Genomic DNA, 13654 nt, shown 5'->3' on the forward strand with positions numbered 1-13654 from the left:
TGAATTTAAAAAAATGTAAGGGGTTTTTTGCGACGTTTGTAATTGAGATAGTGCACCAAAATTTGGAAATAAGTAGGTTATGACGTAACTAAGTAAAATCTTCAGGGGAGGAACGCTGCTTGGGGTACAAAGGGGTGGTTGGCAGGGGTGAGTATAAAAATATATGGGGGTTTTTTTGCCGTTCGTGATCGAGATAGTGCACCAAAATTTGGGAATAAGTAGATCATAACATTACTAGGTAAAATCTCCAGGGGCGGAACGCTGCGTGGGGGACAAATGTTGTGCCGGGTCACAAAATAAATAATACACACTGCGAGTTTGACCCCTTAAAACTACCCTCATCCCCAACTCTGGTTTTTGGCTCTGGGGATTTTACTTAGCTATGTCATGGTCTACTTATTTCCAAATTTTGGTGCACTTTCTCAATATAGCACGTCGCAAAAAACCCCTTATATTTTTTATATTCACACCTACCCCCACCCCTTTATCGATCACGCAGCGTTCCACCCCTGGAGATTTTACTTAGTTACGTCATGACCTACTTATTCCCAAATTTTGGTGCACTATCTCGATCACGAGCGTCATAAAAAAAAATAATAAAATCCGCGACTTTGACCCCTTATAACTACCCTCGGCCCCAACTCTGGTTTCCGGCCGTTGGTGAAAGTCATGTACACAACTAATTCAACATATCCCCGTATAGTTTTTCCATATTACTTATCACGCACAAAACCCGCTTCTATCTTTCCGACTATTATTCAACAATAAATTTTTTTATTTGGGTTTATGGAGATTTTTCTAGCAACATATTCCTTACATAATAAACTACATATTTTCAATGGGAAGAAAGTCACAATTTTAGCAAAAAAATGATTTTATTAACGTTTTGACGCCCAAGTCTGGTGTCGTTGTCAAAATACAAAATAATGCTAAATTAAACAAAAATGTTGTTGCTTAGTAAAAAATTCTTCTAATAATTTATTTAATCTGACTCATTTCTCAATTATGCTTCCCAGATAGCAAAATTTCTGTACATTTTCTACTTCTCCTTCAACGAATATACCCATTTCTCTTTCCGTATTTATCTTCATAAGTTTGGTTTTTCTTGTGTTAACTCTCTAATCCTATTTTTCTTGCTTCTTTTGTCACCTTTTCTGTTTTTTTTCTGCATATGTTGTCTTTTTTCGGACACCAGACATGTATCATCCGCAAAGTCTAGATCTTCAAGCTGACCGAAAGCATTCCATCTTATTCCTGTTTTATTTTTCGTTGCTTCTTCATGGCCCAGTCGATTACGATCATAAAAATATGGTTGGAGATAGAATACACCCCTGTCTGACCCCACTGCATATGTTGATGGGTTCTGTGAGTTTCCCATTTTGCATGATTTGTGCGGTATAGTTTTCATAGAACATTTTGATAATTATTATGTATTTTAATGGAACTTCATATCTCTTTCATATTTCCCACATTTTTCTCTGTTAATCCAGTCAAAGGCTTGTCTAAAGTCAATTAAATTTATATAGATTTTGCTCGCCATTCTATTGTTTGTTCTACAATGGTTCTTTATGTGTGAATAATAATATGATCCGTGCATGCTTTATTACTTCTGAAGCCCGCTTGGTTTGGTCTTAACATCTGGTTTATAGTTTCTTTCATTCTTTCTAGTACCATCCTTGTCATGACTTTACTCACTGTAGAAAGTAGTGTTATTGCTCGCCAATTGTTGCAATTCGTTTGATCTCCCTTCTTGGGTATCTTTACAATTATACCTTTTTCTCTAATCGTCAGGTATTCTCTCCTCCTGCCATATTTTGTTTATTAGTACATATAGGATTTCTTCCGATGTTTATCTATCTGCTTTCAGTAGTTCTGTGGTAATGTTATCTATTCCAGCTGCTTTCCCTCTTTTCAGCTGTTGTATTGCTTTACTTACTTCTTTTTTTGTGAATTCCGATTCGGTGAAGCTTAGGAGTGCTTCTCGAATATTCAACGTGTCTTGGTTTGTTTATTTCTATATCCGTACCTCAGAGCAAAACTGTATTAAGTCCAAAATTTCAGTTTTCTACTTTTTTAGCTCACTGGGCTTAAAATTTTTCGCTCTATTCACTGGTGTTTCTTATTCGCTGTTTCGACTGAAATTGGCCAAAATAGCCTTGTATGAACAGTATTAAGTCCACACTTGGCTTAGAGCAAAACAGTATCTTCTGCACTTCAAATGTATTAGATCCAAAATGGTGTATACGTTTTCCAGGGCAAAAAGATATTATGTCCAACAAAAAGTAGTATGTCCCACATAATGCAATTCAGGCAGAGCATTAAGTATACAATCTTTTAAAATTTGACAAATTTGTGCCTCAGGTACCACAAATTCACCGAAAATTTTGGAATCATGAGATAACCATAGATCCAAAAAGACAGTTTATATGTTATCTTGAAAAAACGTGTATCGAAAGAAACAGAGAACGAACAGGTGCTCAAGCTGGCCGTTGTAACTGGAAATATTTTTTTTTGCCATTGAAGAAAAGAGACTCTAGATATTTCTCAATCTATTGTTAGATGTTAACTTGAAAAAATGCAAACAAGTGGAGTTTTAGAATGTGACAAAAGAGGAAAGCAGCTATCTAAATATAAAGTAAAGAATGTGGTAAAAGATAGGATTCATGAGCATATAATGGCCTATCCATATCCATATCCATATCCATATGAATAATCACATTATAGTCGAAGAAGGACAGCGAACAAATATTTAGGAGGTCGCTAAAATATTTCTACAATGTTTAGGATGTTTAAGGAATAATGAGATATGAAAAACATTCCTTCGGACGAAGTAGACAAAGAATGGCTTTACAATCACATTTTTAATACAGAATTTAATTTATCATTAGCTGCTTCTTCAAAAGACACTTGTGATAAATGTGATGGATTTCTAATCAATCTATGACAGTCAACGTCTGAAGCTGAGTGAGAAATATTACAAGTGATGGTACGAATTGAAACAAATAGACAAGAAGATGTCCATCAATAGCCCTGGACAAAAAGTTTTAATGATAAATTTACAAAAATGTCTTCCTTACCCAAAGCTAACTTATCCTTAAAGTTTTTACAGTCTAAAACGCTGGTGTTTTAATTATAATTTTATGATTCAACTGAAAAACAGGCGAACTGTCTAATGTGGGATAAATCAATTGCTGGTTGAGGTGGAAACGAAATGGCCTCATGATTGGTCCAATACGATCATTCATTACCTCAAAGCACAACTTCTATTGTTATTTGAACAAATAATTGCTCATCCCAAAACCGGAACTTACAAATGATTATGTGCTACTTTTATCTACTTTCGAGAATAAAATAATATAAAAGAAATCACTCACAAATTCCTTTTGCGAGGGCATACGCCCATGAAGGTGGACAGTATACACTCAGTTATAAAGTAGAGGCTAAAAATGCCCTAATATTCAAATTATTATCTACTCCATAGGATTGGTTACAGTTGGTTAAAATTTTCGGAAAAAACAAATATTTCAAAGTGTATGAAATAATGAAATGACAATTTCTAATCTTAAAGACTTACGATTCGCCATTTCAAAATAAAAATAAAACTGAGAATAATGAAAAAAAATTAATTTCACAAACAGTATGTATGTAATTCAGAATTCAGACAAGGAAATCCTGGGATTCTGTACTTTAAAACAGACTTCGATTTGTAATTTAAGCGTGTAGACTTAAACGAAGAGTTGGTAGAAGAAATCATCAATATGTAGAAGATTCTCTGATTTCGTTGAGAGATACCTTAAATCCAATAAGTACTAAAAAATTCAATGATCTTCTGCTAAAGTGGGTTAAAGCGAGGATTCACGATTTTTTTCAGACTCTAGTGCTTAAAGACACAATTCAAATTACTGATATAGGGGCAGTAGCCCTGTGTTAAGTTTTTAATTATTTTTTTATGTATGTACTTCAAAAAGTTATTGTTAATTTTTTTTAGTTAATAAAAATACAGTTGCGTTACAACCATTTTTGTTTTTTTCAATTCGACTTTTTAAGTAGTTTTTTTAGTACTGTATTAATGGTTTTGTTACAAATACGCCCGTATAATATTTTTAGTTCTTTATATCCAAACATTTCCTTAATTTTGTAAAATAGGTATGATATTTTTCCTAATAGAGCTCCGTTTTTGCATAGAATAGGTAGCAAAATTAATATTAATTCACAGTAAAAAATTTATTTTTCAGAGCGAAAATGTGTTAAGTCCATTTTTCCCGAAAACAGTAATTTTCAAAAAAAAAATCGTTTTAGTTGTAAAAAGAACAATGATCATTATTCACATTTATAAGAATTTGCTAAATACAATTTAATGTATTAAATGAAAAATGTTACAAAACACTAAAAAAAATTTTTATTTTCGCTCTCCTGTAAAATTTACATTTTGTGACTTAATACACTTTTGTTCTGAGGTACGGATATAGTGCATTTTTATTGTGATTGTAGTGTAGACAGTTGTGTCTCAGATTAGCTTAGCGACATACTGATAATCCCATTTAAAATCACAAATTCTTAATACTTATTTAAAAAAAAAACAAGTAATTATTGGAGTATTCGTAGATATTACACAACCATTTGATACAGCTTGGTGGTACTATTTGATCAAGTCACTGCACATATGACATGTTCAAGGTAATATACATTTCACTGCAAATTTTCTTAAACAACGCAATTTTCAAGTAAAAGTCAAATCACTGCACATCATCAAAGGTTTTAATTGCCATGACTAATATCATACCGTCAAACACCTGGAGATGTAGATGATAACGAAATCCTTAATTACGCATATAACGACATTATATCAATAAGGTGAAGTTATTCAGAATTGGCATTAATAATGTCCACAGGACGACTTAGAACTAGCTCAATAGAAATAGGCCTGGATCCCGCGTACCAAAAAAAAGTTGATTAATAGCAAGCTGAAAATTTGCTAATAGCTTAATGGTGTCTAGTCGGACGGACGGTGTCGTTGCAGATGCGGTCGTAGCATTTGCGATCACGGCTATTATCGTTGCATTTGCGGTCATACAAAAATATGTTGATTTTATCGTTGCATGTGCGGTCATTGCCTAATAAACAAATAATATTTTTACCTTTTTCTACCACTATCACATGAATAATTCTATAATCAAATTTTTGTAAGATTTAAATAAAATTTACCGTAGACGTTGATAAGAGGAGAAAATGCTTACTAATAATTTTATTACGGCAAAAAGTATTTTGATATAAAAAAACTTGATTCTTTTGAGAGTTTAGTGAGATTATATGCATTAACTTAAAAAAATGAAGATAGTTGATTTAATAAACCTTAGTGTCACATAAATAAAATATTAGCGAATTGTTGATTATTTCTATATAAATTGGATACTTTACTGTTTGTGTCAAATGTTAAAAAGTATTATAAATTTAAAACTGGGAGTTCCCTCCCATGATGCTTTCATGTCTTTTTTATATTTAATATGTATTAGGTAAGTACAAACATTTAAAAAAAATCCTTCACATTTTAGCAAAACTTAGGACTGGCTATGATGAATCATAGGCATGTTTAATTTTTTTTGTTTTTTTATCTTTTTTAGCTTTTTTTATCTATTTTTTCTGTTTTTTATCTTTGTTTTTTTTGTCATTTTTTTATTTTAATGTTTTTTTAGTTAAATTTTTGAATATTTGCCACGGACACCAAAAATGATTTTATATCATAAGAGATCTGCAATAGTTATGTTGCACTCTTTATCCTATTATCCAGTTGAATATACATTTTCTTTCGTTTCTTATTTTCTAGGTTTAAGTCCATTCTATTTAATCTATTTCAATAGACGACGCTGGTTCTGGTCCGACACCAGTTTGTAAATGTCTTGAACGACAAAGTGTAGACTTACGTGAGGCACACAAAGGAATTTCACTTACAAAATGGAGTCCTTTTGTAAATAGTTTTTCGAACTCTTCCCTGTAAATGTCTGGGGTTGGGTGTCTTCTTCTCGAGCTCTCTTTTTTGAAAGTTACGTAACCTTTTTTACTTCTAAGAGAGCTACATCGGGGACACAAGTTTGTTGGTTGACTTCGAGTAATTCCGTCAGTTTTGTCTTCATCCTCCCTTTACAGTTGTGGTGACGTTCTTTTACACATACCCAGCGTGAAGAGCAGAAGGTTTTCCCTTGGTGGTTTCAATCACTTCAAAATTTTCCATTATTAAAAGTTGTTACGTACTGCACTAAACAATCTCTCAAACTAACAATATACAAATTATATCGATGCTTAAGATGTGATACCGCGTATCTGCAATTTTTGACAAAATGAGATTTATTGCTTATTGCATGTAAAAAATACTCTGTCATATTGTGGTGAAAGCGCTAATTTGACCTATACAGTTTGAATGAGTAACGTGATTAGTAGTGACATCTGGTATAGGTAACCTGAATATCTTTTAATGTGACAGCGCGTATCTGAATTAGTTGACATAGTAACGTGCTGTGGTAACATTGTGTTGATAAAGGTATGTACTTACAAAACCATAATTTATTTATAAAGAAACAAAAAGCATCATAAAATATGTTCAAAGTTGCAGACAGATGTTGTCGAATTGTGGTATTATTTAAAAACCTTTGTTATTTGCATCATAAATCAATAAACTTCGGCGTTAGAACAGGAAAACAGATACGCGATATCACAGTAACCACTTTTTTGATAAATAGGTATACCTTCAGATACCTGAAATCACTAAAGCAATATACGAGTATAATATTTTTTATAAATAGTAAATTATTGTCCAAAGACTTCTGTTTATTTTAAATTTATTTCATTATAATTCGATTAAATATTTTAGATTACTGTTTTGTTCCAGATTAAAATGAGTACCTCTAGAGGTCGTCAAATGGTAACAAATGCAAGAAATGACGTAATAGTTCACGTTTTAAACAATAATATCAAGGACACCATTAAGTGTGCCATAAAAACAAACAATGAAGAAGCCACAGTATTGGAAAATACCGATGCGGATGAGCTGGGACCTACATTATTATCTTTGGAACAAGAGGTTGCCGCAGCCAATCTGCTTTTATTGGGGGAGTCTGCAGTAACAAACGAAACGTTTTCGACAGACATAAACAATGTTACTGATGGATTGCCAAAGGAATCTGATTTTGAAAAAGTGAGTAACTGGCTAAGGAATATTGACAATGAACGTTTAGATTGTGACGCAATATTAGAAACGGTTTCCAATGAAATTTCGACAAATGAGCTCTCCAGGGACAAAACACATCTAGAAGAATTAAGAAATGACGTTGCACTAAACCACGAAGGTATTTTAAATGAAGTGATGTCGAGCTCATCGTCTGTAATTGCTGATCAGATTGATGAATCGTGGTTGCCAGAAAACGAAAATAAGTCAGATTACTCAACTAGTTCGGAAGAAGGCAAACAACAAGAAGGGGAAGATTTAGATTGTGAAGCAATATTAGAAACGGTTTCCAATGAAATTTCGACAAATGAGCTCTCCAGGGACAAAACACATCTAGAAGAATTAAGAAATGACGTTGCACTAAACCACGAAGGTATTTTAAATGAAGTGATGTCGAGCTCATCGTCTGTAATTGCTGATCAGATTGATGAATCGTGGTTGCCAGAAAACGAAAATAAGTCAGATTACTCAACTAGTTCGGAAGAAGGCAAACAACAAGAAGGGGAAGAACCAGTAGCAAGAGCCGATAATGACGGTAACAACGAAAATAAAAAAGCTCGAAAAAAAATAGCAGATATCAACGAATGGCACGATATTAAAAATAAAAGACTAAGACAACACGGAAAAAAATATATTGGCTGGACAAGGATTGGAAAGACAGCGAAAAGAGGAACACCTAGAAATGAAAAACAAATGGGACCAGTCTGCTTATCCTCCGTATGTAAAAAATCCACAGTAAGGCAGTGTCAAGATTTAAATGAAGAGGACCGAAAAGAACTTTTCAACAACTTTTGGAACAATCTCACATGGGACCAGAAAAAAATCTATATCGCTTCTCTGGTTTGCAAAAAAGAAAAAAACAGAAATACAAAGAAAGAGACTGAAGAATCAAGGAGGAAAAATACATTAACCTACACACTTAAAACATTAGATGGCAAGATTTTGACTGTTTGCAAAAAGTTATTTTTGTCAACGTTTGCTCTTACAGAACATTATGTATTTAACTGTTTGACATCAGAAACAAAGCATGGAATGATAGCAGCAACAGAGGTAAATAATGAGAGAAGAAGAGAGAAGAGAAAAATAGCAGAGATCCAAAAAGAAACTCAATGCAATAAGTCCAGTAACAGCGCCAAAGATGTATTGCGTAATTTTTTAGATTCTCTTCCGAAACTCCCTGCTCACTATTGTCGCAAATCTACAAGTAAATTATATATTGAGCCTATTTTTGGAGACAATATGAGCAAAGTATACCAGGAATATTCCAGAATGTGCCGTGAACAAAATAAGGAATTGAAACCAGTTTCAAGATACACTTTTGATTTAATAGTAAAAGAAAAACATATTTCCTTCCACATACCAAAAAAAGATCGTTGTGATACATGCTGCAGTTATGAAACAAATAATCTAGATGAGAATGTCTATAAGAAGCACATTAACAACAAAGAAAAAGCAAGGCAAGAAAAGGAGAACGACAAACAGGCAGGGCATGTAAAACAATGCATTGTCCTAACACAAGATCTTCAGGCAGTAAAAGTATGTCCCATGTTAAATGCATCGGCTTTATACTATAAAACAAAACTTTGCTGTCACAACTTTACCATATTTAATGTTAATACTCATCATGTAAGATGCTACTGGTTTAGAGAAACAGAAGCTGACCTATCCGCCAATACCTTTGCAACTTGTATCACTGATTACTTGTTAGACCTCTGTCCTGTAAATATTCCTATTATTATTTGGAGCGATGGTTGCACCTATCAGAATAGGAATGCTACATTGTCAAATGCGCTTCTATCTTTTAGTGTCGAAAACAATGTTATTACCTACCAAAAGTATCTTGAGCGTGGCCACACACAAATGGAGGCCGATTCCGTTCACGCTCAAATAGAAAAGACAGTAAAATATAAGTCTATTTATCTTCCAAGTGATTATATCAGACTCACAAAGGAGTCGAGGAAACAAACACCATACCAGACAAAAGAGGTCACTTATGACTTTATCAAAAATTTTTCCGAAACTTTAGTATACCCTTCCATTAGACCAGGTCGAAAAGTGAACGATCCAACCGTAACTGATATTAAAGTCATCAAGTATACGCCTGATGGAATCATCCAAGTAAAATTAGATTATTGTGGTGAGTTTATAGATCTACCTACAAGAAAACCTAGAAGTGCAAAAACCAATGTTTCACAACTAGGCCAGTTTAAACCATTACGTAACGCTCCTATCAAAATAACCAACACAAAATATAATCACTTACAGCAACTTAAAAGTGTAATTCCTAAAGACTGCCATGGTTTCTACGACACCTTGCCTCACGAGAGTAAACAGAAGAATTAACAACGTATTTGTTGTTTTATTGATTTTTGTGTTTTCTGCATTTTTTAAATAAATATTTTAAGTCAATAAATTTCTTTCTCCCACACAAATAACAAATTGCAATATTTACATTTGGTAGTGATTACACGTAATCCTCCTCTAACCAACAATTAAACAATAGTGATTCTACGTATCTGCAGCTTTTTGTTAATGAGATTATATTAAAAGAAATGATATACAAAATATTAAAAGAAATTATATATGATGATGAAAAATATATAAAATAGTATTAAAATATTTAATTCTCACACAACAGAACGTTTTTTGCGTCTCCTGTAAAAAGGGGTTTTTGCAGATACGCGGTATCACATCTTAAGCATCGATATGCATTTGTTTTTATATTTAGATTTTGGTAATTCTCCCCCCAACCTTTATAATTAGGCAAATATAAACTTTCTAAAAATTCGTAATGAGGGGATTATTGTGGTTTAGTCATTACTGTTTTCATTACCTATTGTTCGAAATATAGATAAGTGGAATAAAATATTTCAATAGGGTCGACCGGGCCTGCTAATAACTTGGGTGGTTTTACTAATTTACGACCTTCTTACTTTCTAGCTTTTAAGTAAAATGTCTGATCGCAAGTGCAACGTTACCTGCCAAAATATTTTGGATTGACCGCTTTTGCAACGAAAATTACCTTGACCGCATCTGGACCCATTTCCAAATTTTGATGTATGGGAACACTGAAACAGGGGAAGTTTTAATTGTGGAACGTAATTTTAATTGTGGAACGTGTCATCGTGACAAGTTTATGATTGCGAAAACTAGCAGGTTGTCTTTAAGTTTATTCAATAGTTTTATTTATAAAATATATGAAAAATATTCGTCCGACATATAATTTTGGGCATTTTAATAAGTCCGACACGTAAAACATGTCAAATGACAGGATTTATATTGGTAGTAAATAGCAGTCTGATTTTTGCATGAGAGTCTAATGAAAGGGTAACAAATCAATTGAAAGTTCTGTCCGAAAAAATAAATGGGACGTTTTCGTAGTCTGACGTTCGAAACCTGTAACCTGTTCCACAATTAAAACTTCTCCTGTTCCAGTGTTCCCGTACGTCAAAGTTTGTCCGACTAGAAACCGTTAAGCTATTAACAAATTTTCCGCTTGCTACTAATAAACTTTTTTTCGTACGCTGGATCCAGGAATAAAAGTTTACAAGTAGAAACAGGGGAGCCACCCCATAAATACAGAAGAACAAACACTCTGAATAGATAAAAGATTTAAATAAATATATTATTTATAATTAGATATTTATTTTTATTATTCTATTAAAGAAATTCTTACCCGCTAGGTATTGTTCCTACAACAGCAATATCGTATTTTTGTTGAAAATTAAATAAATTGGAAACCAATGCTCCTATCACAACCACTATCAACTCGATAGGTATCGGAATTCTTGATCTTTTTTCTACAATTGGCTGAAAATAAGAGAATATTATTAAACCTAATTTTGTACATAAAACATTTTTATACTCAGCATTAAGGGGGCAGGCGCAAAATTTTGATCTAATACTATTTAAATGCATTAATTTTTTTCGAATCCTGCGAAAATTATTTTTTTAGTATTTTTGAAAAATTTAAACACAGAACGAAAGATTGCATTATTACCTAGAGCCCAAAGTCTCTGAAAACTTCTATAATGTGTATTTTAATAATAGGTCTGGATCCCGCGTATGAAAAAAAAGTTGATTAATAGCAAGCTGAAAATTTGTTAATAGCTTGAGGGTGTCTAGTCAGACAAACTTTGATATATGGGAACACTGGAACAGGGGCAGTTTTAATTGTGGAACAGGTTAAAAATTTGGAACGGTCAGAGCAAGAAACGGCACATTTATTTTGTCCGACAGAACAGACTTAAACTCTCCGAACAGAGATTAAACTATCATGCAAAAATCAGACTGCTATTTATCACCAAATGGGCGTTTTAATGAGTGGAACATGTAGAATATGTCAAATGACAGGAATTATGACAGGTGATAAATAGCAGTCTGATTTTTGCATGAGAGTTTAATCTCTGTTCGGAGAGTTTAAGTCTGTTCTGTCGGATGAAATAAATGTGCCGTTTTCGTGGTATGACCGTTCCAAATTTTTAACCTGTTCCACAATTAAAACTGCCCCTGTTCCAGTGTTCCCATATATCAAAGTTTATCCGATTAGGCACCCTTAAGCTATTAACAAATTTTCAGCTTGCTATTAATCAACTTTTTTTTCATACACGGGATCCAGACCTATAAGTTACAGGGGTGAAAAAATAGAAAATTTAGTGTGATTTTAAATTTCAAATATTTTATTCAAAAGAAACTTTTCGTTTATTCTAAGAGACTTTCGGCCGTCGGTAATAATGTAATCTTTCATTCTGCGTTTAAATTTTTTAAAAATATTTATTCGTTTTCCCAGGATTCGAAAAAAATAAATGCATTTAAATAGCATTGGACCAATATTTTGCGCATACCCCCTTCATTTTTAAATTTATCAGTGAAAATACATTTATTAAATGTTTTAGATAAAATCTGCGGTTCATTTGAAATCTTACCTTTAAGAATATGTTATTAAGTACTAATACTGCGATAGACACAGCAGAAATAATCATTTCTGCGGAACTAGCTTCCCCTATCTTCTCAAACAATAATTGAAGAGTCTGAAATAAATACACACATTATTAAAGCACTTAAAAGCTTTCAAATTCCACTTAAGAAAGGTCAAAACATAAATTATAATTTATTTGAGTCGCTTACATTTTAAAGAAAAAATATATGGCTACATTTTTAATAGTTTTAGTATTAATTGTTATATATTATAATATTATGTATTAAATTTACCTGAGTAGTTAAAAAATTTCCTTTTACTTTTGGTATGTTAATGCCAAATAAATCTTTTAACTGCGTAACGACAATCTGAAATGCAGCTCCGCATGTAAAGGCATTTACCAACATATCGGAAAGAAGAGCTGTAACAGCTCCTAGTCGTAGAAAACACATTACCAGCTGAAAATAAATAGAAAAATGAATATTTGTATAACACGGTACAGTATAATAACATCTTTAGATAGGAACTAATATATAGGGTGTCCCAAAAGTCTGAACGGCCGAATATTACTCGAAATAAACATAGTATCGAAAAACTGAAAAATACGCGTTCAATAATTTTCAAAAATCTATCGAATGACAAAAAACACGACCCCCACTCCACCCCCTAGAGGTGGGGCAGGTAACTTTAAAATCTTAAATAGAAACCCCAAGTTTTTTTTTAGATTTTGATTCCTTACGTAAAAGTAAGTAACTTTTATTCGAGACATTCTTTTGAACTATGGATAGATGGCGCTATAATCGAAAAAAAAAACAATTTATCCTGATGTCATAGGTAAATAATAGAAATGGTCTAATGTCTCGAGAAATACACTTCCAAATGAAAAACAAAAAAATACGTATTTTCTTTAATAATACAAAAAAATTTCTTTAACAGGATTGTGTTTTGTAAATAAAATTTGCTATTTCAGTGGCCGATGGTATGTTAGTGATAAGTCCTTGAAGAAACGTCAAATTCACCACCCAAAAACATCATCAAATTGCCCAAAAAATATATAAAGTATCGTAAACCTCCACTTTTCACCCTCCGTAACTCTGGAACCGTTGATTTTATAACAATTATGTATCGGACCTTTTTTGTTTTAACATTTTTGTATAGAACATTGTTTAAGCTAAACCATAGTTTTAGAAAAATTGGCGAAAAACGTAAAAAAACTACTAATTTACCGATTTCTTCCCCATCTCCCCCCCCCCAAACCGGACGCTCAAAATGGTGTAACTTTTACTAACCAATATGTGGACTATATAGAACAATTTGGTGTTAAAGGAAAACTTTTACTTTGGATTCTGGGTTAGGCCTTTTTTTGGACCAATTATACTATACTACCTCCGTAACTTTTGAACCGTTCATTTAAGAAGGATTATGCATAGGGCCTTTTTTATTCTAAACTTAATGTAGAACATTTTTGTACAGAAGGTTGTTTAGGCAAACCCGCATAGTTTTAGAAATATTGACGA

General features: G+C 32.7%; 2 protein-coding genes across 6 annotated transcripts in view; one reads left to right on the forward strand and one right to left on the reverse strand.

Moving 5' to 3' along the window:
• The window catches only part of LOC114335390 (solute carrier family 26 member 6-like), a 210101-nt gene that overhangs the window by 42466 nt on the left and 153981 nt on the right, over positions 1 to 13654 (reverse strand). For all 5 annotated transcript variants that reach the window (XM_028285621.2, XM_028285620.2, XM_028285619.2 and 2 more), the window contains exons 6-8: positions 12431 to 12595; positions 12145 to 12249; positions 10896 to 11029 (exon numbers count right to left, since the gene is read on the reverse strand). In XM_028285621.2, coding sequence (XP_028141422.2) covers positions 10896 to 11029; positions 12145 to 12249; positions 12431 to 12595 — 404 coding nt within the window. The remainder of the gene's footprint in view (positions 1 to 10895; positions 11030 to 12144; positions 12250 to 12430; positions 12596 to 13654) is intronic.
• LOC126880484 (uncharacterized) lies at positions 6293 to 9632 on the forward strand. The gene is made up of 2 exons (XM_050644357.1): positions 6293 to 6535; positions 6884 to 9632. Exon 2 carries the CDS (start codon positions 6890 to 6892, stop codon positions 9560 to 9562), a length of 2673 nt encoding a protein of 890 aa, XP_050500314.1. The 5' UTR covers positions 6293 to 6535; positions 6884 to 6889; the 3' UTR covers positions 9563 to 9632.

This window comes from Diabrotica virgifera, chromosome 2 (assembly GCF_917563875.1).
Source record: "Diabrotica virgifera virgifera chromosome 2, PGI_DIABVI_V3a".
Classification (NCBI taxonomy): domain Eukaryota; kingdom Metazoa; phylum Arthropoda; class Insecta; order Coleoptera; family Chrysomelidae; genus Diabrotica; species Diabrotica virgifera.